The sequence below is a fragment of the Oryctolagus cuniculus genome, chromosome 11, assembly GCF_051225735.1.
Source record: "Oryctolagus cuniculus isolate XC-2025 breed Fujian yellow rabbit chromosome 11, ASM5122573v1, whole genome shotgun sequence".
In the NCBI taxonomy this organism is placed as follows: Eukaryota; Metazoa; Chordata; class Mammalia; order Lagomorpha; family Leporidae; genus Oryctolagus; species Oryctolagus cuniculus.
Genome location: NC_142877.1, coordinates 102750086 through 102774132, shown reverse-complemented (window position 1 = coordinate 102774132; position 24047 = coordinate 102750086). Strand labels below are relative to the sequence as shown.

General features: G+C 36.0%; 1 protein-coding gene across 20 annotated transcripts in view; it reads left to right on the top strand.

Moving 5' to 3' along the window:
* Window positions 1-24047, top strand: part of ANKS1B (ankyrin repeat and sterile alpha motif domain containing 1B) — a 1209513-nt gene that overhangs the window by 181829 nt on the left and 1003637 nt on the right. For 19 of the 20 annotated variants that reach the window (XM_089308838.1, XM_089308836.1, XM_089308835.1 and 16 more), the window contains 4 exons: window positions 3530-3605; window positions 5519-5620; window positions 9553-9666; window positions 12420-12586. In XM_089308838.1, coding sequence (XP_089164964.1) covers window positions 3530-3605; window positions 5519-5620; window positions 9553-9666; window positions 12420-12586 — 459 coding nt within the window. Of the gene's footprint in view, window positions 1-3161; window positions 3253-3529; window positions 3606-5518; window positions 5621-9552; window positions 9667-12419; window positions 12587-24047 lie in introns of those variants that run through there. The other variant, XM_070052747.2, reaches the window with a different exon arrangement.

Below are 24047 nucleotides of genomic sequence, written 5' to 3'. Positions count from 1 at the left end.
TCAGGGGCTAGCTTACTGGTGTAGTGGGTTAAATTACTGCCAGCAATTCTGGCATTCCATGTTTGAGTGCTAGTCCCATTCCCGGCTGCCCTTCCTCCAGTTCAGCTCCCTGCTAATGCACCTGGGAAGGTAGTGAAGCGTGGCTCAAGTACTTAGGTCCCTGCCACCCACATGGAACTTGGATGGAGTTCCTGGCTCCTGGCTTCAGCCAGGCCCAGATCTGGCTGTTGCGCACATTTGAGGAGTGAACCAGCAGATGGAAGGTCACCTCCTCTCTCATTCTCTCTCTCTCTCTCTTTATGTGTGTGTGTGTATGTGTATATATATATATGTGTGTGTGTGTGTATGTATATATGTATGTATATATATCCCTCTCACTCTTTCAAATAAATAAAAAAATCTTTTTGAAGTATTTTTAAAAGAAGTTTTATATCTTCTTATAAACATTTATGTCTGTCTCTGGTGCTACAAATTCAGAATCACTTTATTCTACCATTTGGCTCAGGATAGGAGGTAACTTAAATTGTATAATCTTTGTCCCAGATTTTGAGGTAAGTGTAGAAGTTATGTTTAGGAATTCTTAAGGGAGATTTGTTTATTTATTTCCTTTTTTTTTAATTAGAGAGAGAGAGGGACCTTCTGTGTGATGGCTCACTCCCCAAATGCTCAAAATAGCTGAGGCTAGACCAGGCTGAAGGAAGGAGTCAGGAACTCAATCTGGATCTCCCATATGAGTGGCATTTAGACCCAAGTACTCCAGCCATCACCTGTTGCCTTCCTGGGTGCACGTTAGCAGGAAACTGCAATCAGAAGGGAGAGTCAAACCAGGCACTCAATATGGGATGTGATCATCCCAAGTGGTGCCTTAACTGCTACTTCAGATGACCACTCTGAGGTTTATTTATTTATTTTTTTTGTTCTACTCAGAATTAAGGCCTAGGTACACATTCCTACTTTCTCCTTTTATGAAATATATTATTGCTTCAATTTTTTTTAATCAAAGATGATTTTCTTAAGAGGTTTTAGAGTTTTTTGGGTATCATTGATGTAGCCTCCACCTTGCTTGGACCTCAGACTTTGTCTCTTGATCCCCTCCCAGTGTCAGCCTTAGCGACTGGGTACAGACAAGATCTGGTCTCCCATAGGTTGGCAGAGTCCCTAGAACAAATATCTGTTCAGTTCTAACCCTTTGGTTTCAAACTTGTTCTCATCCCCCTCCCTAGCCCCAAGCCTCACCCAGGTTCTGAGGAATCACTTTACTTTTTCCCTTAAAGCCTGTATTTAAAATAATATTTTGTTTATTGTCAGCATTTTAGGTATACTACTCCAAAAAGGGTTTTTCTAATGACAAACCTAAAATTTTGTGAAAAGTAGAAGGGAATCAAAATAGTAATAAGAAAATTGGTTAAAAACTACAGAATGAGATGAATTCAGTTATTTCAAGGGATATTATTAAAGGAGTGAACAGTATTCCTGTTCTTATTGAAGTATTTTTTAAAGAACTGAGTAAGTTTCCATATTTTCCTTTTCTTCAACTCATTGCTATATATTAGAAATTATTTTTATTTCCATTTTTATTAGCATCTATGCATAGAATGCCAGTCACATCATATTTCTTATGTATTTCATTCATATTTTTATTTTTACTATTTTTTCATTTCCTTAAACTTAAAATTTAGGTTAATGTGTAATAATGGCCCATATCTGTGGGATACAAGTGAGACACTCCAGTACGTTTACAAATATAAAATGTATACTGATCAAATCAGAGTAGTCCCCATCAGTGCCCCATATGTGGAGCCTTTGAGCTCTCCCTTCCAGCCACTCATAAAATAAATTACAGGCTATTGTGAACTTACAGCACCAGAACTTATTGTTTCCATCTGACTGGTACTTACTATCCAATTGCCCTCTCTCTACTCCTCTCCACCATTCCTTCCCAGTTTCTAGGAATTAATATTCTACATTTGGATTTGACACTTTTTAACCTTTCACAGAGAACATCTGACGTTTGTATTTCTGTGTCTGACAAGTCGTCTTGAAGATTCTTTCAGACCACATTGATATTCAGTATACCTCAGACCTCCTAACAATGCACTCATAAACTATCATAGGTTAGTTACACAAAAAAATATTTTTTACACACACAAACACACACACACACATACACACATTCTCAAGTCCTATTTGTTATTTGTTAGGTTGTTAGGAAAATAATGAAAACAAAAATCATTTAGCTCAGAAAGAGTCCACTTTGAAATCTTCCTCAAGGCAGAACCGATCTTGCCTGCACTGCATCCCGATACTTACACTATTTACAAGTATTCCTTCTTTTCCATCCTGTTTTCCTCCTGTCTCTACATTTTACCTTCAAAATATTTCTAAGCATCCACATTTTCAAAGTACTTTGCTAGATATTGGAGCTAAAATGGTGAAAAAGTGGATCGAGTCTCCATTTCCACTTAACTTAGTTTATGAGGGGAAATAAACAATTGCCTGAAAACGTAATGAGGTATTGTGAGTGTGTTGGTGATGAAAATATAGATTGATATGGAACACATAAGAAAAGCTAGATTGCAGGGACCACAGATGTCCTACTTAATGAAATTATATTAAGCTCAGATTTGATGTAGACTATAGGTCAGTAGTTCTTGAATTACTCTTTAAACCCTTAGCATCATGTAGGAACTTGTTATAAATGGAAATTATTGGACCTCATCTTAGACTACTGCGTCAGAAGCTTTGAGGATAGGCCCAGAAATGTGTTTTTTTTTTTTTCTTTTCCCCACATGCTGTCCAGGTGATTGCGATTCATTCTGAAGATTGTGGACTTGTAGAATAGGTGATTGTGAAGTCAAGAGAGCGAGGGGTTAGATGCTGCCAGGCAGATGGACCAGCCTTTGAGATCCCTAGAGAAGAAGAGAAAGGCATTAATATGAAATAATTCAGTATTCCCAGAGAATAGGATGTGAGGCCAGAGAGAAAAAATTGTGGCGGGCAGGAGAGGGGGTTGAAGAGGAAAGCAGGGAGAAGATCATTTGGGTTTTGTAAACCACATTAAATAGCGTAGATTTCATTTATCATAAATATTTATTTATTCATCTGTCTCCTCAATTAGAATGTGAATATACGAGGACCAGGGTGATATTTCCATACCTCAGAACATCCCTCAACTACTTGACATATAATTGGTGTTTAATAAACGCATGCTGATTGAGTGAACTTGTTGGACACTCACGAAAGCCTTGTCAGGTAGGCATCACTACACTTATTTTATACTTGAGGACAACCCAGGCTAAGAGAAGGTGTGTGGCTCACTTTACATAACAGGGTCAAATGGCTACTCAGAGGCAGAGGTGTTTTATAGACCCAAGTCTTTGGATATTTTCCTAAAATCTCTTTACTTCATACTACCATTCTTTTAGGGAGTGCTGTAATGATAGAAAATATGTATGAGTGCATAAAATGACAGTTTCTTAACCTGTCAACATTATAAATGCAACTGTACTTTATTTTTATTTTGTTCTAGACAGAAAAAGGGAGTGCACTCCATGAAGCAGCATTGTTTGGAAAAGTGGATGTTGTACGAGTTTTGTTAGAAACAGGTAACTGTCATGATTATTCATAAAGTTTATCCTGCCAAATATTGTTTCTATACCAGAAATAGACAAAAGAAAATGACACAGTTTTCTTCACAAATCACCCTTCTCATCTTGTCTCCAAATTGCAGACATGTATTCATGCCATTAGAATTGAAATTCAATGTTTAGATAAAATTGATATAAATGTGTACTTTACTTTATTCAGTAGATGTTCTTATAAAAAGTTCTTGAAAATGACTAATTTTTTATATTTAAATAGCATTTAAACATACTAGAGAAACTACCAAAAAGAAAAGGAGATCTCTGCCTTCTACAAAGAGGAGGAAGGAAGTGATTCCTGAGAAGTTTTGACAATTGCTTGGTTTATTAAAGAACATAATATTTTCCCTAGATTGCTTAAGTTTTTATATTGTGAACTACGGTAGACAAAAATTTCTGCTATTGTTTATTGGCTACCATGATTTATTTTAAAGAGAACCTTTTAGAGGAAATGCTTTGAAGAAACAATGAAGTCAGCTTATTTGCCTTCATTTGTATATTCTTATTGAAAGGAAATAAAATTGGAACTAGGGTCAGGTTTTTCTTAGGATGAAAGACATGGATGAAAATGTATATTATAAGTAATTGATTTCACTCTTTGTATGGGTTATGGTCTGTTTATTTTCCTCTAAAACAAAAATTATTGACAGTCTCTCATGTCGTGATTGTGCAAAGTTAAAATGTCATGTATATTTAACTTTGACAGGCAATCCAATTCTATATAATAAGTGATTTGTTGCAAGCAATTAAGTATGTGCTGGCCACACATCCCTTCACAAATATAAGAAATTATTTACAAATCTTGTGATTAACTAACATTTTGAACTGGATTCTATAAACTGGCTTTGTTTTGAGTTAGATGTTTAGAAAGTTCGTAACTTTTTTCAGGCAGTGAAAGTATTAGCCACATTTTAGTAAGTTCCTTAGTACAATAAATATTTTCAGAGCTAAAATAATAAAAAAGGTATTTTGGTTGGACACTTTAGAGACTTTAATCACCAGGTGGATGGTGAGTGTGGCTAATATTGAATATACTCTTGCAAAAATAAATATCGGAGAATATTTGACTTAGTATTTAGAACAATAATAATTGGACAGTTGTTGAAACTAATTGTGCTTTTCAGTTTTTTTGAATATTGAAATATTCTAAGTCTGCAACATTACTGCCATGGTTTGCAATCATTATCTTTTAAATATTTTTACCATAGTATTCTGGATATCTAAATCACATAACCATTATACTTTAGAAATTCACATGCTAGGGGCCAGCATTGTGTCACAGTGGGTAAAGCCACCACTTGTGATGCCAGCATCCTATATGGGCTCCGGTTCAGGTCCCAGCTGCCCCACTTCTGATGCGGCTCCCTGCTAATGTCCTGGGAAAACCAGCAGAATATGGCCCAAGTGTTTCTGCCCCTGTCACCATTGTGGGAGACCCAGATGAAGCTCTTGGCTTCAGCCTGGCCCAGTCCCGGCTGTTGTGGCCATCTGGAGAGTAAACCAGCAGATGGAGCCCCTCTCCCCCGGCTCTCTCTAACTCCAACTTTTATATAACTAAATAAGCCTTTAAAAAATTCACACTAAGTCAATAATATTTTTCAGTTTAATAGTGTAATATTTAGTTAACTATAGTGGTCATGAAAAGCAATTTTAATGATTGGGTCTGATAACCATAAATGTTCTTAATCTTTGGTAGCAGTAGGTTCTCACCTTCCATCTGAAATCTGTGTGTGTGTGTGTGTGTGTGTGTGTGTAACTTCAAATTTTAAGGCCACATTCAGTGCCTGGTCTATATATGTTTGAGATGAGAGCAGTAATATATGACAGTATCTTCTGAGGAAACATCACTGGTATACATATGGTTTTTCTTTTTTCAGGAATTGATGCCAACATAAAGGATAGCTTAGGTAGAACAGTCTTAGACATTCTGAAGGAACATCCATCTCAGAAGTCTCTTCAGATTGCAACACTCTTACAAGGTAAATTGTATTGAATGATGGACATGTGTGCCCTAAAGTCAAGACTAAATTAAAACTGTCATAGTTGTTTTTTTTTTTTTTTTGGTGGAGGGGGTGCTGAATTAAATTTTACATTTGATTGATTTTATTATGTGTATATTTTTATGGTAGATCTTTAATAATACTTTTTTTTAAATTTTTTTTTGACAGGCAGAGTGGACAGTGAGAGAGAGAGACAGAGAGAAAGGTCTTCCTTTGCCGCTGGTTCACCCTCCAATAGCCGCCGCGGCCTGCGCGCAGCAGCCGGCGCACCGCGCTGATTGGATGGCAGGAGCCAGGTGCTTCTCCTGGTCTCCCATGCGGGTGCAGGGCCCAAGGACTTGGGCCATCTTCCACTGCACTCCCTGGCCACCGCAGAGAGCTGGCCTGGAAGAGGGGCAACCGGGACAGAATCCGGTGCCCCGACCGGGACTAGAACCCGGTGTGCCGGCGCCACAAGGCGGAGGATTAGTCTAGTGAGCCACGGCGCCGGCCCATAATACTTCTTAATGTTTTATTTCCATTTTTCAGTACTCAGTATTAATGAAGTTAAATATTTATTCATTCACTTGTTGCTTAAAAATCTTTTTAAAACCCATGTAGTAAATATGGAGTAGTTTGTCTGAAGGTAATGAGCTATATAAATTGGTAATGATTAATTATTATAGTACATATGAACAATGCTGTAAGCCAGGGCCACAGCTAACTTGGCTAATCCTCCACCCGTGGTGCTGGCACCCTGGGTTCTAGTCCCAGTTGGGGCGCTGGATTCTGTCCTGGTTGCTCCTGTTCCAGTCCAGTTGTCTGCTGTGGCCTGGGAAGGCAGTGGAGGATGGCCCAAGTTCTTGGGCCCAGCACCCGCATAGGAGACCAGGAGGAAGCACCTGGCTCCTGGCTTCAGATGGGTGCAGCACGCTGGCCGTGGCGGCCATTTGGGGGGTGAAAAGGAGAACCTTTCTCTCTGTCTCTCTCTCTCTCTCTCTCTCTCTAACTCTGCCTGTCAAAAAAAAAAAAATGCTATAAGAGTTTGCAGGAATTTTTCTATTTTTCTGATTTCTGATATTTTCTGGAGTATGTAAGTTAGATATTATTTTCTTTTTTGTGCATGAGGGAAAATGAAGCTATCAGAGATCAATCTGCTCAAATTTTTACTCCTATCCTAAGTAGCAGAAGTAGTACATAAAAGCTGGATTAACAACAACAAAACCTGTAGTTAGCTGAGAGAATACATATTTCCTCCCTAGTACACAGTAGTTCAGTCTTGCCTTTTTTTTTTATTTATTTTTTTATTTTATAAAGCCCACTTAAGTACACTTACAGTTAATTCAGTCTTTAGGTCTATTGCAGGCTTTACAAACATCTAGATGCTACTTTTTTATTTGCAGAATTACACAATTCCACATTTGATCTAGAAATTAAACATTTTAAAATTAATTTTAAAAGTTTATTTGAGAGAGAGAGAGAAAGAGACAGATAGATAGACATCTTGCTCTGTCACCTGCTGCCTCCCAGGGTGTGCATTTGCAGAAACTGGAACAGTAAGTGGAGCTAGGACGTGAACCCAGGTACCCTGATGTAGGACACTGGCATCCCAAGCAGCCTGTTAATGACGTATTGAAAACCTGCTCCCCGATCTGAAACTTGTATAGATGACTAGGCCGGGGATGTAACATGTTACCTTAAAAACCAGATTTTTTTTTTCTCTTCTTTTAAGTTGACTCCTGCACTGCCCAGCAGTGATCATCCCCAACAACTGTCTCAGATTGCCTGCAGGTATAGCAGAGGAGGGGGGCTGGATAGGTTTCATTAGCTATCAGATGGGAAACTGAACAGCATTATTCTCCACAGAGAGGAATGCATTAAAACTAAGTCAGGGAATGTGGAGATACAGAAGTTAACAAAGGCCCATAGGATAAGGGAGGGAGTAGTTGATGGCCATTTTGCTCTCTGTTCTCAAAACCTTTCAGGGAAGTTAAAGCCCCTAAAATTGTCTCGTCAGTAAAACATTCTAAGTCAAATGTATCTAAAAAGGAAATCAGAGAAGAATCTAAGCATGGGTTTTCATATTAATTCCATTGAAAATCAAGTTGAATGAAAACTGAAAAGTATTCATGGCACATACCATTTTTATCAATCTTCCTTCTTCTAGGCACATTATGTTTTATATTGGATTTTTGTCACTAATTGAACTAAAAAAAGAAATCTAAAGGTTGTATGTATTTTGGGAGAAGGAAATAAATGTCACCCACTTAAGAAAGAGCATGCTATAATTATAGACATTCTTTAACATCCCACATTGGTCCAGTGCAGATGAAAATATCATATGGGTGGTGAAAATATTATATGGGTGGGAGTAGCTACTCTACTCCCTTCATTAGTCAAGATTCATTAGATATGTCAGTTTGTGATAGGGTAGAGGGGACATCTTTGAACTTTCTTAATTATTCGCAGATTTCAGGAATGTGAACATACTGTTCCTATTACTGTATTTCAAATCATTGATACATTTAAAATGTAACAAAATATTTGTTTTGGAAATAGAATTTGTTTAGTAGATAAAATTACTATTTTATAAAATTTCTATTCAAAAATGATAATTACTGCATGGCTCAAGAATTTTAAGGATAAAATCCTGTATAGTGCTTTCTTTTCCAAGTAGAATATTTCCAGTGGAATTGCCTTTTGGTAGAAAGTAGTTGAGTGGTATGAAGACACAGTTGGTTGCCATGAGAGTACACAATTCTTAATTGGATTTTTTTTTAATTCCTTATGAATAAAGTACAATAAAGAGATCCCTATGGAAAGGGGTGTGTTGATTTAAAGCTTTATATGGAGGGTTCACACTAGCCACTTGTGGGCTGATGCTTTTTGCAGATAGCAGACATGTTTTGTTTAGATCACGTATTTTTGGCCCACACTTTGTTTTCATGAAAATTGCATAAATTGTCAGCAGTTAAAAATCTAGAATCTCTGCTTAAACTTCCGAGTTTTGGCATCTATAAAAATGCAGGCTTTTATTGTGATTCATTGCTGAACTTTACTTGGAGCAGCTGCTCTCTGGTTAAACATGCTGTGCACATTTTCTATTCTTGTAAATTGAGGCTGCATATTGTTTGACATTTATCCCTGAACTCAGATGCTGTTTTCCTTATGATTAAGGGAAAGGTGAGATGTTTTCTTGTCCCATTTCTCTCTGGCTCCACCACTTATCAGCTGTATGAATGCTGACAAGTTAGTACTTCTCCTCCACTGACTATCATCTTTAAAACTAGGTAGTGCTAGTGCATGTATTGTAGTTTTGTAAGAATTAGGTAAACTAATTTATATCAGATACTTAGGACAATATTGGTTTCATAGCAAAAAAATAGGCTTTAGCTGCTGTTGCTATTATATATCTTCATCAGAAATGGGAAAATGAAAGTCTGAGTATAGGACATTGCTTCAAGAATAATGGGGATGGACTTTTTATGGAAATAAAGTTTAGTATGCAAATTAACTTACCTTGCAATGATACAAAACAACTATAACATAAATCATTTATGTTACCTGACTGGTTGTTGTATCCATCTGAATTTAACACCTGTGTTTCAGTGGTCAGATCTATTCGGGCTGTCTTTCAGAGAGCTTTACATCTTCAGATACAAAATATTTGCGGAAGCTATTGTGTATCTTTAGGAATGGAATAAGTTCAGTTTTCAGAAGAAAGGGGCTCACGTGTTTCTCCCGAAGTATCTAATTTAATTAAAAATCTTTAAGTTAATAGCTCATCACGAAGTTCTTTCGGATTTTTAGTTTTTTGGAAATTCTTTTGAGGATATAAGAAAATAAAGATTGGATCACCACAAGTAAAGCTTGGTTACTGATTTTAAAATAAACAAATTTAAGTATGTAATCTCCAAACTGTATATACACAGAATATTTAGAAGGCGTTGGAAGATCACCAATCCTTGAAGAGCATGTACAGGAAGATACAACGCAGGAAACACGCATTTCACCTCCTGCCGAGTCTCCTTCCCAAAAGAACAAAAGTGAGTAGCTAATTATAAAGCTCTTGAAACTGTACTAGACTTTTATGTAAATTTGTCCAGTTTACAAAGGCTAATACATGTTGAGACTTCAGATCTAACATGTTCTATTCTCTACTGAGTATTTTACACATTCAATCGATATTTATAGAGTTTCTGCTATTTGATAGGCTCTGTTCTTAGCCTTGAGATATAATGAGTAATGATTGCAGTCCTGTAATAAAGATTATATGGAGTAGATACTTCATAGATTTTTTTCTTTAAATGTGTTTTTCCAAGCTTTATTGAGATATATTTGATGAATAAAAATCATATTTACAGTGTACCTGATTTTTTCTCTATGTATATATTGTGAAAAGATTGCCAAAATAAAGCTGAATGATATATCCATCACCTCACACAATGACAACTTTTTTGAATGTGTGAACACTCAAGATCAACTCTCTGGGGAAATTTCAAGTGTACAGTACAGTATTGTTAACCGTAGTCTCCATGCTGTACAATTGACTGCCAGAATTTGTTCTTTCCCCATAACCAATCTTTTGATTAATATCTCCCCATTTCCTCTACCTGCTAGCTCCTAGAAAATATTATTTTACTCTCTGTTTTTATGAGTTTGACATTTTTAGATTCTACACGTAACTGAAGTAAGTATTGGTCTTTTTTCTTTCTGGCTAATTTCACTCAGCACAGTGTCCTCCAGGTTCACCCGTAATTGTCCCAAATGGCAGGACATTTTTTGAGACTGAAAAATAATTCATTGTGTATCCATTTTCCTTGTCCATTCATCTGACAAGGGACACTTACGTTGTCTCCATATCTTGCCTATTCTGAATAATGTGGCAGAGAACACAGGGGCATGTGCAGAGACTGGTTTCAAGATACTGGTTTCATTTTCTTTGGATCCCACCCAGAATGGATCATAAGGTAGCTTAACTTTTTGAGACACCTCCGTACTGTTTTCTATAATGGCTATACCATTTTACATTCCCACCAATACTTGCTTTTTCAGAATTTCCTTTCCACCACAAGCTTGCCAATACTTGTTTTTACCTTTTTGAAAGTACCCATTCTAACAGATGTGAGGAGTTATCTTATTAAGGTTTGGGTTTACATTTACTGGATGATTAATGATTTTTAAAATAATTTCAAAAATTTAAAGGGATTTATTAATATATTAGATTCTCAGGGTGAGCAAATACAAGATAATTACTGTAGTACAATTCTCATATTAATGTGATATTAATACACAGATTCCATGTAATTCATAAATATAATTCTAAGAATATGATACCTCCTACTGCCTTCTTCCCTCCCAGTTTCCCTCCCCAGCTTTCTTTATAATTTTTTGTTATCTATATAATTTTATTATATATTATATAACACATATGTTTATTATATAATTTTTATTAATTTATAGTGAAAGGTTTGAGCTTCTTTTCATATACCTATTGACCATATGTATGTCATTTTGGAGAATGTGTATTTGGTTCTACACCTCATTTTTTATTTGTATTATTTTAATTTTTCTACTGAGTTGTATGTGTGTATATAATGTATTTTGGGTATTATCTCCTTGTCAGATCTACAGTTTGCAACTATTTTCTCTGATCCCAAATGTTGCCTTTTTATTCTGTTGATTGTTTCCTTTGCTCCTCCAAAAGCTTTTTGTTTTGATGCATTCCCACTGGTATTTTTGCTTTTGTTGCTTGTGCTTGTGGTGTCATATCCAAAAGAATCATTATCAAGACCAAGACTAAAAAGCTTTCTCCTTATGTTTCCTAGGATTTTTATGATGTAAGATCCTGTATTTTAAGTCTTTTATCCATTCTGAGTTGAGTTTTATATAAGGTGTGAATAAGAGTTGAATTTTATATATGGTGTGAATAAGAGTCTAATTTCATTCCTCTGCTTGTGAATATATATCCAGTTTCCCCAACATTTTTTGAAGACATTATCCTTTCTACATTGTAGGTTCCTGACATGCTTGTCATAGTGCTCCAGTGATCAAAGCAGTATGGGACTGGTGTACAAACAGATATATAGACCAGTGAAACAGAATAGAGAACATAGAAGTAAACCCATGCATGCATTTATGATCTTAAGTGTGTTTGTAATTCATAATAAAAATACTAAGGTCTGGATTATAACTTCTGGAAAATTGTTTTCACAAATTATAAAGTACTTTTCCCATACTGTTTAGAAAAGAGTATATAAATTTGCATGCAACCTACAAAATTTTCATATTTTGGCAGGTGATAAATATTCTTTCTTTCTTTGTCTTCCTTTTTTAGCCTATATCATAATTCTAATTTTTTACTTATACAATTGTTTAAGTAAGTTCTACTATTTGTATTTATTGAACATAGGAAATAAGCTCTCAACAGCATTTTAAATTTGTTAATGAATTGTTGAATTCTGTCAATGATGTAAAATGCCATTGAAAGATTGTTGAATATAAAATCCTACAATAAGCAAAACTCTAAGAATTATAATTCTAGATGCGTTTTCATGTATATAAGCTTTCAACACTCATTTCTATTTTCAGAAAGATTAAATATAGGCAAAATTGTGATCTTTTGTTGATATTCTTGTGCTAGTTATAGTTTAGTTCCTTATTTTGAGAATAGTTCCTGTCTAGTTAATCTTATGCATCATATTTTGAGTTCCATCACCATAGCAATTATACTTTTATTTAACATTAAGTTTTAATAATGATGTTTTTGAAACTTCTGAAAAATGTGATCTTCTTATAGGTGAAACAGTGACTGGAGAATTATCCAAACTTTTGGATGAAATAAAACTCTGTCAAGAAAAGGATTATTCTTTTGAAGATTTGTGCCACACAATATCAGACCACTACTTAGATAATTTGAGCAAGATTTCAGAGGAAGAACTTGGGAAAAATGGAAGCCAGAGTGTAGTAAGTAAGAGGGGAGATGAAGGCACTGGGTCTGTCTTTACCAGTTCAGTATGTACATCTGAGAGGCTTGGGGATTTGGTGCATTATCAGCTTCTGCCGCTATCTAATATCAATCTCCCTATTATTCTTTCTTGGAAGTTAATTGGGGTTTTATTCACACTGCATATTGGGAGAAGGAATACTTTGATAAATCTCTTACAGTTTGTGATGATCTCTCCTATTGTTAGCTTCTCTTGTAACAGATGGGTTATAATTTCTTTGGTTATTTGTGTGTGTGTGTGTGTGTGTGTGTGTTTTATTTGGCATAATGATATTGGTTTCAAAAGAAAGAAGGAAACTTGTCTTTTGTCCATCATCCCCATTTCTGTATAATCTCAGTCTGACTCCATGTATATGAAGAAAGAGCTGAATTATATGTGTAGAGTACTTCAGTTAATGGGAAATGGAATTAAAATTTTATATTGGGGAAAAGATTTAAAAATCCTTGCATAGTTTTTCAAAATGCACATTTTCATCAGCTTTTTAAAGATGTCACATATGCATGGATTGTAATACCCTCATGTAGTTCCTTTGTCACTCTTTAGTCATAGGAGAAAGATGTTGTGGAAAGCTCAGTCTGTATATTAGTTTTTTTAAAGATTTTATTTATTTGAGAGGTAGAGTTATAGACAGTGAGAGAGAGAGAGACAGAGAGAAAGATCTTCCTTCCATTAGTTTACTCCCCAAATGGCTGCAACAGCTGGAGCTGCACTGATCTGAAGCCAGGAGCCAGGAGCATCTTCCTGGTCTCCCACGTGGGTGCAGGGGCCCAACCACTTGGGCCATACTCTACTGCTTTCCCAGACCAGAGCATAGAGCTGGATTGGAAGAAGAGCAGCCGGGACTAGAATCGGTGTCCATAGGGGATGCCGGCGTTGCAGGTGGAAGATTAACCAAGTGAGCCACAGCGCCGGCCCCAACCTATATAATTTTTATAAAATGCAAATCTTAAGAGAATTCTCTTTTATATGCTTAGAATCTAAAGCATGAGTTACAGATTTTTACTCAAACTTAGGATTTATATTAGCATGATAATAGCAAGAAAGACTGTAGAGAATTATTTTAAAATACTATTTATAAAACTCTTTTTGTCCTAAAGAAGAAGAATTTAGAGTAGGTACTGCTATTAAAGGTGATATGAGGGTATTAAAAAAGTTCATGGAAAATGGAATTAAATACATTGTACATTTTCCACAAACTTTTGGAATTCTCCTTATACCTTATGTGAACCTTTACTCACTTTTATAATTAGTTAGAGAAATATTAACCCTTTTCAAAAGCCTGAAGAGTAGACTGTCATATTATTTATGAAAAGTGAAAAAAATGCAAAGTATAGTTCCTGTTCATTTGAGAACATTTACTTCATTTAATTACTTAAAGCAAGCTGTGATAATACTTGCTAATCTAGTTCTGAGGATAGTCTTATTTCATAGGCCTGCATTTTTATTTTGGTTTCTGTTTCTTTTTTTTTCTTGCATACTTTTGTAAAACATCACATTATTGGCCCCAGTAAAAATTCCTTATGAGTTGTTATGTATAATTTCATACGAGGGGACTTGAAAAATTTGTACAAAATGAAATTAAAAGATAAATTTTGTTTAAGATTTTTGACACTAGTACATAGTTTTCTCATAATATGCCTTTCCTGTGAACTTTTCAATGACCACTTGTATGTACTTGACAGAAACACTTGTAGGTTTTCCAAATTAAATTTTCATATTAATGAAATATTTACATTTACAATTTTAATGTCAGGGCAAAGCTCCTTGTTTAAAAATCTAGGACCATTATATGCTATCTCCAATTGATATATCAGTTATGCTTTAACATTTCCTTGAATGTTAGTTAAAACTCAAAAACATATTTGTCCTACATACATAATACAGTGTATTTAGGCTTTTATTTAGATCAATTCCAAAAAATTTCTTTAAATTGACAGCTTCTTGCCCTAAACTTCTACTTTTTTTTTTTTTTTTTTTTTTTGACAGGCAGAGTGGACAGTGAGAGAGAGAGACAGAGAGAAAGGTCTTCCTTTGCCGCTGGTTCACCCTCCAATGGCCGCTGCGGCCGGTGCGCTGTGGCCAGCGCACCGTGCTGATCCGATGGCAGGAGCCAGGTACTTCTCCTGGTCTCCCATGGGGTGCAGTGCCCAAGCACTTGGGCCATCCTCCACTGCACTCCCTGGCCACAGCAGAGAGCTGGCTTGGAAGAGGGGCCACTAGGACAGAATCTGACGCCCCGACTGGGACTAGAACCTGGTGTGCCGGCGCCACAAGGCGGAGGATCAGCCTAATGAGCCGCGGCGCTGGCCTAAACTTCTACTTCTAAACCCATAGATTTTCTGAAAGCCCTAACTTTCTAGACCAATGGTTTCTAAACTTTTGTTGTAAGTTCATTAGTAAACAAATTTTCTGGCAAACCATCCTAATATATTATTTGTAAATTATATGACTGTATTTATAAATTACATATCTACTATTAATCTAATAGTACATGATGTAAAATTTGAGACATATAATACCCAAGGAGTTCAAAATGAGGAAGGTAAAGAATAAGTGTAAAATAAGAAGTCAATTTTTTGTTTTATCTAGTAGTATCTTGTACACCCTGAGGTCTATTTACTCTGCTTCCAGATCATGGTTCAAGCTCATATCTTTTAGGAGGTATGATGAGGGCTTCTAGAATGACATAGTTTGGGGAAAAGATGGTAATTCTTTTTTTTCTTTCTTTCTTCCTTTCTTTCTTTCTTTCTTTCTTTCTTTTTTTTTTTTTTTTTTTTTTTGTAAACCAAAGCCTGTATTGTGATGGTAGCAAGAGAGAAATTAACACTCATATATTGAACTTAATTCTTGAAATTTAGGCTTATTCTTTCCTATACCATTCTTTGTTCCTGTGGTAAACCTTTAGAATAATATTCTTTGAAAGTATTGTTACATAAAATATCAAAATTCATATGGCATAAAAACAGACAGTGTATATGAGGAAGAGCAAGCATTTCTATTGGTTTGGGAAAAAGAATTTTAAATGGAAAAGATAGGAGATGTGATTAGGAGGATAGATAAGGTCAGGCCATAGATAATTCTTGAATTTCAGGCGAAGAATTATGGTATTTATTTTTAGGAAATGAGGAAAATCTAAAGGATTTAGGGCAGCTAAAAGACAATTGGAACTGGCCATTCAGAAGGTGAATCTGATAGAAATTTGGTATTGCATGTTTAAAAGTTAATCCAGCTACAATGACCTTTCTCCATAGCCTGGGTTTTATTTGTGTTCATTCCTTGTTTTGTTATTTGTTGAAAATTCATCAAAAATGTTTTCCTGTAATATTGATAGAAGTTGTACTCTCAGATTATGAAAAAAAGCTTAATGAAATACTTGCAGATCATCTAATACAGATGGTTTTTATCATGTTTTGCATTGCAAGATTTATAATAGCACTGTGAAACATGGTTCTTTTTTTTAACTTTTATTTAATGAATATAAATTTCCAAAGTACAGCTTATGGATTACAATGGCTTCCCCCCATACCTTCCTTCCCACACGCAACCCTCCCCTTTTCCGCTCCCTCTCCCCTTCCATTCACTTCAAGATTCATTTTCAATTCTCTTTATATACAGAAGATCAGTTTAGCATATATTAAGTAAGATTTCAACAGTTTGCACCCACATAGAAACACAAAGTGAAAAATACTGTTTGAGTACTAGTTATAGCATTAAATCACAATGTATAGCACATTAAGAACACAGATCCTACATGAGGAGTAAGTGCACGGTGACTCCTATTGTTGACTTAACAAATTGACACTCTTGTTTATGGCATCAGTAATCACCCTAGGCTCTTGTCATGAGTTGCCAAGGCTATGGAAGCCTTTTGAGTTCACTGACTCTGATCATATTTAGACAAGGTCATAGTTAGAGTGGAAGTTCTGTCCTCCCTTCAGAGAAAGGTACCTCCTTCTTTGATGACCTGTTCTTTCCACTGGGATCTCACTCGCGGAGATCTTTCATTTAGGTCGAAACATGGTTCTTTACTTCAAGGGATTCGAAATGCCTGTCCCAAGGAGACTACAGTCACAATATAGATGAGAGTGACATATTCAATAACAAACGTGTGTTAGAATTGACATTTATTAGGTGCTTGCTGTTTGCTATTCTGATGATTTATGCATTTTAAGCCACTAGTAAGCACAACTAACAGTACAACAATATAGATTTAGGAAATGATTCAATTGGCAAGTAGCAGTACAGCAATTCAAACTCAGAACCAATGTTTGTAATTACCAACTATATTTCTCATGGTAAGCTACCCTTGGCCAAATGAAATTTTAAAGAAGAAGAAATCAGTGAAGATTTGTATGTATGCCTTGAAGGCTTTGTAGAGGTAAAGAGACTTGAAAATGCATCCTATGGGATGGGGAGACAGGCCTTGCACTGGAATTATAGTGAATTAATGAGAGTATGTATGAAGCACAGAGGTGAGGTGAGAATTTGTATTTAATTTGAAGACAATTATTTACCATAAGAGTTGTTTCAACAAAGTAGTGAGAAAGCAAGTTTGATAATTAATGATGATTCCTAACATTGTTGAGGGCTTCACTTGTATTAGCTGGTTTAATTCTTTCAATAACCCTATGAAGATAGGTAGTATTATTTCTCTCATTTTACAGATGAGAAAATGGAAGTACAGCGAGCTTTTATGGCTTTTCCAAGTTCGCACAGTAAGTATCAAAGCCAGGATCTGAACACAGGCAGCCTGGGGCTGAGGCCATACCCCTTACCACTCAACTATATTGTCAAGGAACAAGGGCAGATCAGTGGATTTGGATGGCAGTCAGAAGTATGGAATTGATGTGGAAAAGAATAAAGTCTTGGGTAGGGGAGTTCTCGTGAAGATGACATTTTTGGAGATAAAAGTGGCAATGGTGTGTTGGATATTCTGGGGAGAGATTCAAACAATGATGCTCAGCAGTGGTTGACATTCAACTTACTTGGAGAGACTAAAAAAATAAGTACTGCTGCTCTCAGAAAACATTCCAGATCAACTAGGTCAAAATAATTTTGGGTAGCCTTGAGCATTATTCTTTTAAGAAACTTCCAGGTTATTCCATAGTGTACTGTTGACTGAGGGAACCAAAAATATACCAGGCCTTGGCCAAGGTCATTCAGTCCTGAGGTAAGGACTCAGAACTGAGATCTTGATAGTACTATGAATTATAGACTATTTTGAAATAGATAAGTCTACTAGATCTTATGTTGCCCAGCCTCCTTCTCCAATTCCCCAGTAAGAACTTCTAAAAGTCTCTCAAACTGGGGAGTGTGTTAGTTTGGACTGCTATAACAAATTACTACAGTTTGATAGCTTAAAGAACAGACATTTGTTTCTCACAGTTTGGAGATTAGGAAACCAAGATTAAGGTGCTGGCAGAGCTGGTGTCTGGCGAGGGTCTGTTCTTGGCTTACAGATGGCTGTGCTCTCAGTGTGACTTCAGATGGAACAGAACAGGGAGAAAATGCAACTCTCTGGTACATTTTAAATAGACGCTAATCCTATGCACAAGGAAGACTCCACCCTCAGGAACTGGTTAGTTCCCACAAACTCCCCCTCCTCCCAGATGCCATCACATTGGAAGTCAGGATTTCAACATATGAATTTGGGAAGTACACAAGCATTCAGTTCATAACAGGAAAATTTTAGTTTGTCAAAAGAGGGATATTTTCAGTTTCTCTAGGAAAAATTAAACTAGTCCACAAATATTTCTAAATCACAATTATTTCCGTATTATATTGAATATTAAATGTGGAAAACCATTTTTGTTTTCTATTACTGGCTATATAGTGAACATTTGGGTTCAGTAAAAATTTAATTTCAGATGATGTGGAACATCCAGCTGTTCATTGTAATATGACAGGTAATTCTAAATATAATTTCAAAGCAATAAAAATATAAGGAAAATATGTGTTATCAAATTCATATTAATGAATGTATTTATATATTAATGGTGTGGCTTCAACTTTGGGAATATTTTACAAGAGTACTTCAGAAGTTCTGGATAAATGGATTGAAAAAGATGTTTTTTAGGGTGGAAAAATTTTGAAAACCATGCATTTAAAGGGTTTTTAAAATGCTCATGGAAAATATTTGTTATGAATTCCAATTTTTTATATCAAGATAAATTTCTTTTAATTTTCTCTGAAATTTTTAAAAATACTGTTAGCTGTTCTTAGTTCAGTGTAACTTTTATTGCCTTTTTTCTTCCAATAGAGGGCACTCTGATTCAGTATTTTAAAATACAAAATCAACCATCTTATGTAAGAACTTCATATTTTTGAATTGGGGATTTTGGTTTTGTTAAAATATTTATTTTAAGGTGATAGATTGAACAATTTTAACAATATAAGTGTATAAAAATTAAATTCTTATTGTGACTGAATGATCTCAATTGGAGGTTATATATTCATATGTAGTCCAGCTCAAGTTAAATTTATGTTTTTTCTTGTGTACATTTTAATTCAAAAGTGAGTCTGTGTTCAATACTCTTATAATTATGCACATGAAATCATTTTCTAAGTTGAATTATGATATTACATAATCTAGAATATAACTTTTGAGGAAGTATAATTATCTTCATTCTTTGCCAACTCATGAAACTCAGGATTTGAAAAAATATAAAATAATACACATTTTCTATTATCTTCATTTATATTACCTAGCTTTATATTTAGTGTTTTTTTTCTCCACGTGTGTAACAGTGAAATAGTTCTTAAATGTGAACACAGCACATAGAGAAATGTGATGATAATATAAAGGCCATTAAAGCAGATTTCAGAATCTAGGCGTCAGGAATAGATTTTTTTTTTTTTTAGAATTTTAGATTTGCTTCATTAGCCTATGACTCCAGGAAATAAATAGAAATCATGAGGGTCGAAATGCTTTGTATTCTTTTCTCCTGAGGAAGAACTAGACACAAGCAGCATCCAAGGCTTTTTGTTTGCAAGGGGTTGCATTGACAGGTTTTGTACAACTTTACTTAGCTAATACAGCTCTTTTCTATTATTTCACTTTCTTTTCCACTGTACTCCAAAATCTTTAATTGCATGTCATCATCCTTCTGCAGTATGAGATATTTTCTTTTAATATTCCAAGATTTCAGAATTCACCTCGAAATAGCTCGGTATTTACAGCAAACTTCTATGAACTGCTTAAGAGCACTCTTGGTGGCGGGGAGTGGGGGTGGTTGTTGGGAGGGAGGTGTTCCTAACTTCATAAAATATGCTTAATATTGGGCCAAAATCATCAAGTCTGAAATTCAAAGGTCCATGGAGTCAAATTAGGTTGCCTAAAAACCAAAAGTTTACTATGGCTGTCTGTCCTTCATTAAAAAAGGGCTATTCTCTTTTGTGTTACTGGAGATACACTGTCTTGATTTTTGTTTGTAACTTTGTCCAGATTTGTTCAGATTTTTGAATACTCAGTGTCAATGTAGAATGAATTTCTCTAGTGAAATTCTAAATACTTTGTTCTTAGGTTCATCTTAGTCAGTATTTTTTTACCCTGAAAATGACATCACAAGCTAGTCTGCAGATGTTAGGGAAGAATAGCAAATTGTTGATAATTGAATTATCTGGAAAACTGCCTCAAAAAACTGAAATTCTTGGCTCAGTATAAAAACACAGAGTTCAATGGAAGTTAATCAGATTTAGAGTCCTAAAAAAATGGATAATGTAAATACACAATGGGAGAGATTTAATTTGAAGGACTAGCTTATGCAATTTCTAGAATGTTTAAATGACCACAGAACTGCTCTGTGAATTAACAGTGAGATGTAGGTGCTAAACATCAATCAGCAGTTATGAGACTAAGATCTTGGAAAATAACTAATGCTAGAAGCTAGCTTTTATTAGGTACTAAATTTGTACTATGTGCTAGGCTTTGTGCAGTCATGTTAGGATTGTAATATCCTACATTCCTCATAAAATATCATGAGGTAATTTTTATTATAATTTGGGAATCAGGAGTAAAATAATTTGTCCAGGATTACAGTGCTACTCCCAGAGGGAAATCTGGAATCTGAATTTATGTTTAATGTCTTCACAAGCTTACGATCCTAACCATTGGGTCATTTATTAATTTTTCATTAACCTCTTTCAGATTGACCTACCTGTTTTTTTTTTAAATCATTCCTTTCATATTTGTGGGCTCAGACCCTGGTTGCTTCTCTTGTGAATTAATTTCAAGAGCCTCCTATCCCATCCACCTGTTTCTATCTTCTCTTCATCTGCTGCAATTTATTATGAAGCATTGCTGCCAAACTGGTGTGCCTCAAGTGCAGTCCTGATCAGTTCATTGTAGCTCTGGTCCTCACTGCAAAAATTAAATGAAACTTTTGACACAGGCATTCAAGGCCCTCAGTTTCTAGCTGCCTCTCTTATTTCCAGCTTCATCGCCCAGTAATGTTTTGGGTTAATACAATGTTTCAGCAAAATGGATTAGTCCTAAGCATGCTTCTCTTCAGTTTTGTGTTCACAATGCTCCATCTGTATATAATTCTTTTCCATATCATTTCTCTTTACTGAAAATCATTTTTCACAAAACCTTTTTTGAACCTCCTATTTAGATCTATTTGGATTGGATATCATTACATTATCTATTAGATAAATTCTATAATTTCCCTTACGTCACTTATGCACAAATATTCTTTTTTGGCTTTGCATATGAGTTCCTTAATGATAGGTAAAATATTAATCTGTGTGTGTGTGTGTGTGTGTGTGTGTGTCTTTAGAGGTTATGGGCATCAAACACCTGTTTGTTACATGCATTTTGGTACAGAACTATGAAAAGAGTTCTAAGATGGAGTCTGTTTATTTATTTATTTATTTATTTATTTTTATTTGACAGGCAGAGTTAGACAGTGAGAAAGAGAGACAGAAAGGTCTTACTTCCATTGTTCACCCCCCAAATGGCTGCTACAGCTGGCGCGCTGTCCCAATCCAAAGCCAGGAGCCAGGTGCTTCTTCCTGGTCTCCCATGCAGATGCAGGGGCCCAAGCACCTGGGCACTGCCCTCCTGGGCCACAGCAGAGAGCTGGACTGGAAGAAGAGCAACCAGGACTAGAACCAGCGCCCACATGGGATGCCGGCGCCGCAGGCGGAGGATTAACCAAGTGAGCCATGGCGCCGGCCCCAAGATGGAGTCCTTTTAACAGAAAAACTTCCCATGATGGTCGATTTTTCAGATGCCGAATTCCTTGCCAAATTGTTTCGAAGATCAGATGAAATACTGAGGTAGATATTATCTATTTCCACATAACATAAAAATGCTATTATCTTAGATCAAGTGATATATTTCTTATGTAATCGTACATCTCTCTTTAAAATAAGGAAATCTTACATTGCAACCACCATATTTGATTCCTGATAACATGTTTAAGGAAATCTATAAGAATTTAGGAAAATATGTCTCATTTATCTTCCAAATTCTCCAGTATTTCTGTGATAGACATTTATTTTTAATTCATTCCTGTTATTCTTTCCATGTAATTGAAATGTGCTGTCTTTGAAGCAGTTTTCTGAGTTAATCATAAGGGAAAAAAGGCTTGGATCAACACTGTTTTTGTTTTCTCCAAATTTATTCTCGCACATTATGATGGGCCCCACTGTTACCAAGTTTTACTGTGTGCATGTTCTTAAAAATTGTACTTGATGCTAAAAATCTCTCTAGTTAATATGAGCCTTCTATTAAGATATCCAAAGAGGGGCCATCGCTGTGGCACAGCAGATTGATGCCCTGGCCTGAAGAGCCGACATCCCATATGAGTGCTGGGTTCAAGACCAGGCTGCTCCACTTCCAACCCAGCTCTCTGCTGTGGCCTTGGAAAGCAGTGGAACATGGCCCAAGTCTGTGGGCCCCTGCACCCACATGAGAGACCCAGAAGAAGCTCCTGTCTCCTGGCTTCGGATCTGCACAGCTCTGGCCATTGCAGCCAGTTGGGAAGTGAACCATCAGATGGAAGACCTCTCTCTCTGTCTGCCTCTCCTCTCTGAGTAACTCTCACTTTCAAATAAACAAGTAAATCTTTTAAAAAAAAGATATCCAAAGATGGTAAACTTCCTCCTAAAACATTTCCAATTTTTATATGTTGAACTTTATGGAATTTTATAAGCTTTTTAAATAAAGATTTATTTATTTATATGGGAAGTACAGTTGCAGAGAGAGGGAGACACAGAGAGAAAGTCTTCTATCTGTTGGCTCACTCTGCAAATGGCCGCCACAGCTGGTCAGAGCTTTTCCGAGCTAGGGCTAGGAGCTTCTTTGGGGTCTTCCACGCAGATGCAGAAGCCATCTTCCACTGCTTTCCCAGGCCAAAGCAGAAAGCTGGATTGGAAGAGGAGCAGCCAGGACATGAACTGGTGCCCATATGGGATGCAGGCTTAGCTTCCTACCCCATGGCGCTGGCCCCATGAAATTTTAAAAGTTACTCTTTTGTATACTTTGTAGATCTAAATTGATCAGCTGGTTTTGTCTTCATGCTTTTTTGTTCTGATTCTTTATAGTCTGTAACTTGAATTTACTTTCCTAAAAAAAGGACTCAATTTTATGATTTCTCTGAGAACTATAAATTAGGGGTTAATTGTAATGTATCTACTCAGCTTTCTTCTAACCTTACTTTCTGGCTAATGCTGAAGTTCATTTTGACAAGTTTTAGCCACTTTTTTTCATTTCCTTGTTCATTTTCTGTAATGCACCTAATTTATATTTCTATTTGAAGGAGCTCATTTGGGAATTCCTGATTCTCTTTTGAAAGAAAAGCCATGGACAGTTTGTCATCATAGAAGAATCCCATTCTCCCTAGTAGTGCCAAAAGAAATCAGGCAAGAGATACACCAGTAGTGATAATCACTTATCTCTATGTCCAGAGAAATGTTTTTCACCTTGAAGAATGAATTAATTCTAACAGAATAATGGGCTATGAACCAAAAGCAATTACTGAACTTGCTCATGCTCCTTACATAGTTTATCATAGGACTATTTGGACCATGACTAAAACTGTTGGAGCCTCCAACAGCTGAATAATTGATCTTCTCTATGGTAAAATCAAATTCAGTAGCAATAGATGGAAAAGATACTGTGGCTTGTTTTAGTTTGAAACCTGGATATTTTTAAAGATTTATTTATTTATTTGAAAGGGAGAGAGGGAGAGAAAGAGAGAAAGAGACAATCTATCTTCCATCCTCCGGTTCACTCCCCAAATGGCTGCAACAACTGGAGCTGGGCTGACCTGAAGCCAGGAGCCAGGAGCTCCTTCTGGGTCTGCCATATGGGTGCAGGGGCCCAAGTACTTGGGACCCCTTCTGCTGCCTTCTCAGGCACATCAGCAGGGAGCTGGATCAGAAGTGGACCGTCCATTGTAGGATGCCAGCATTGC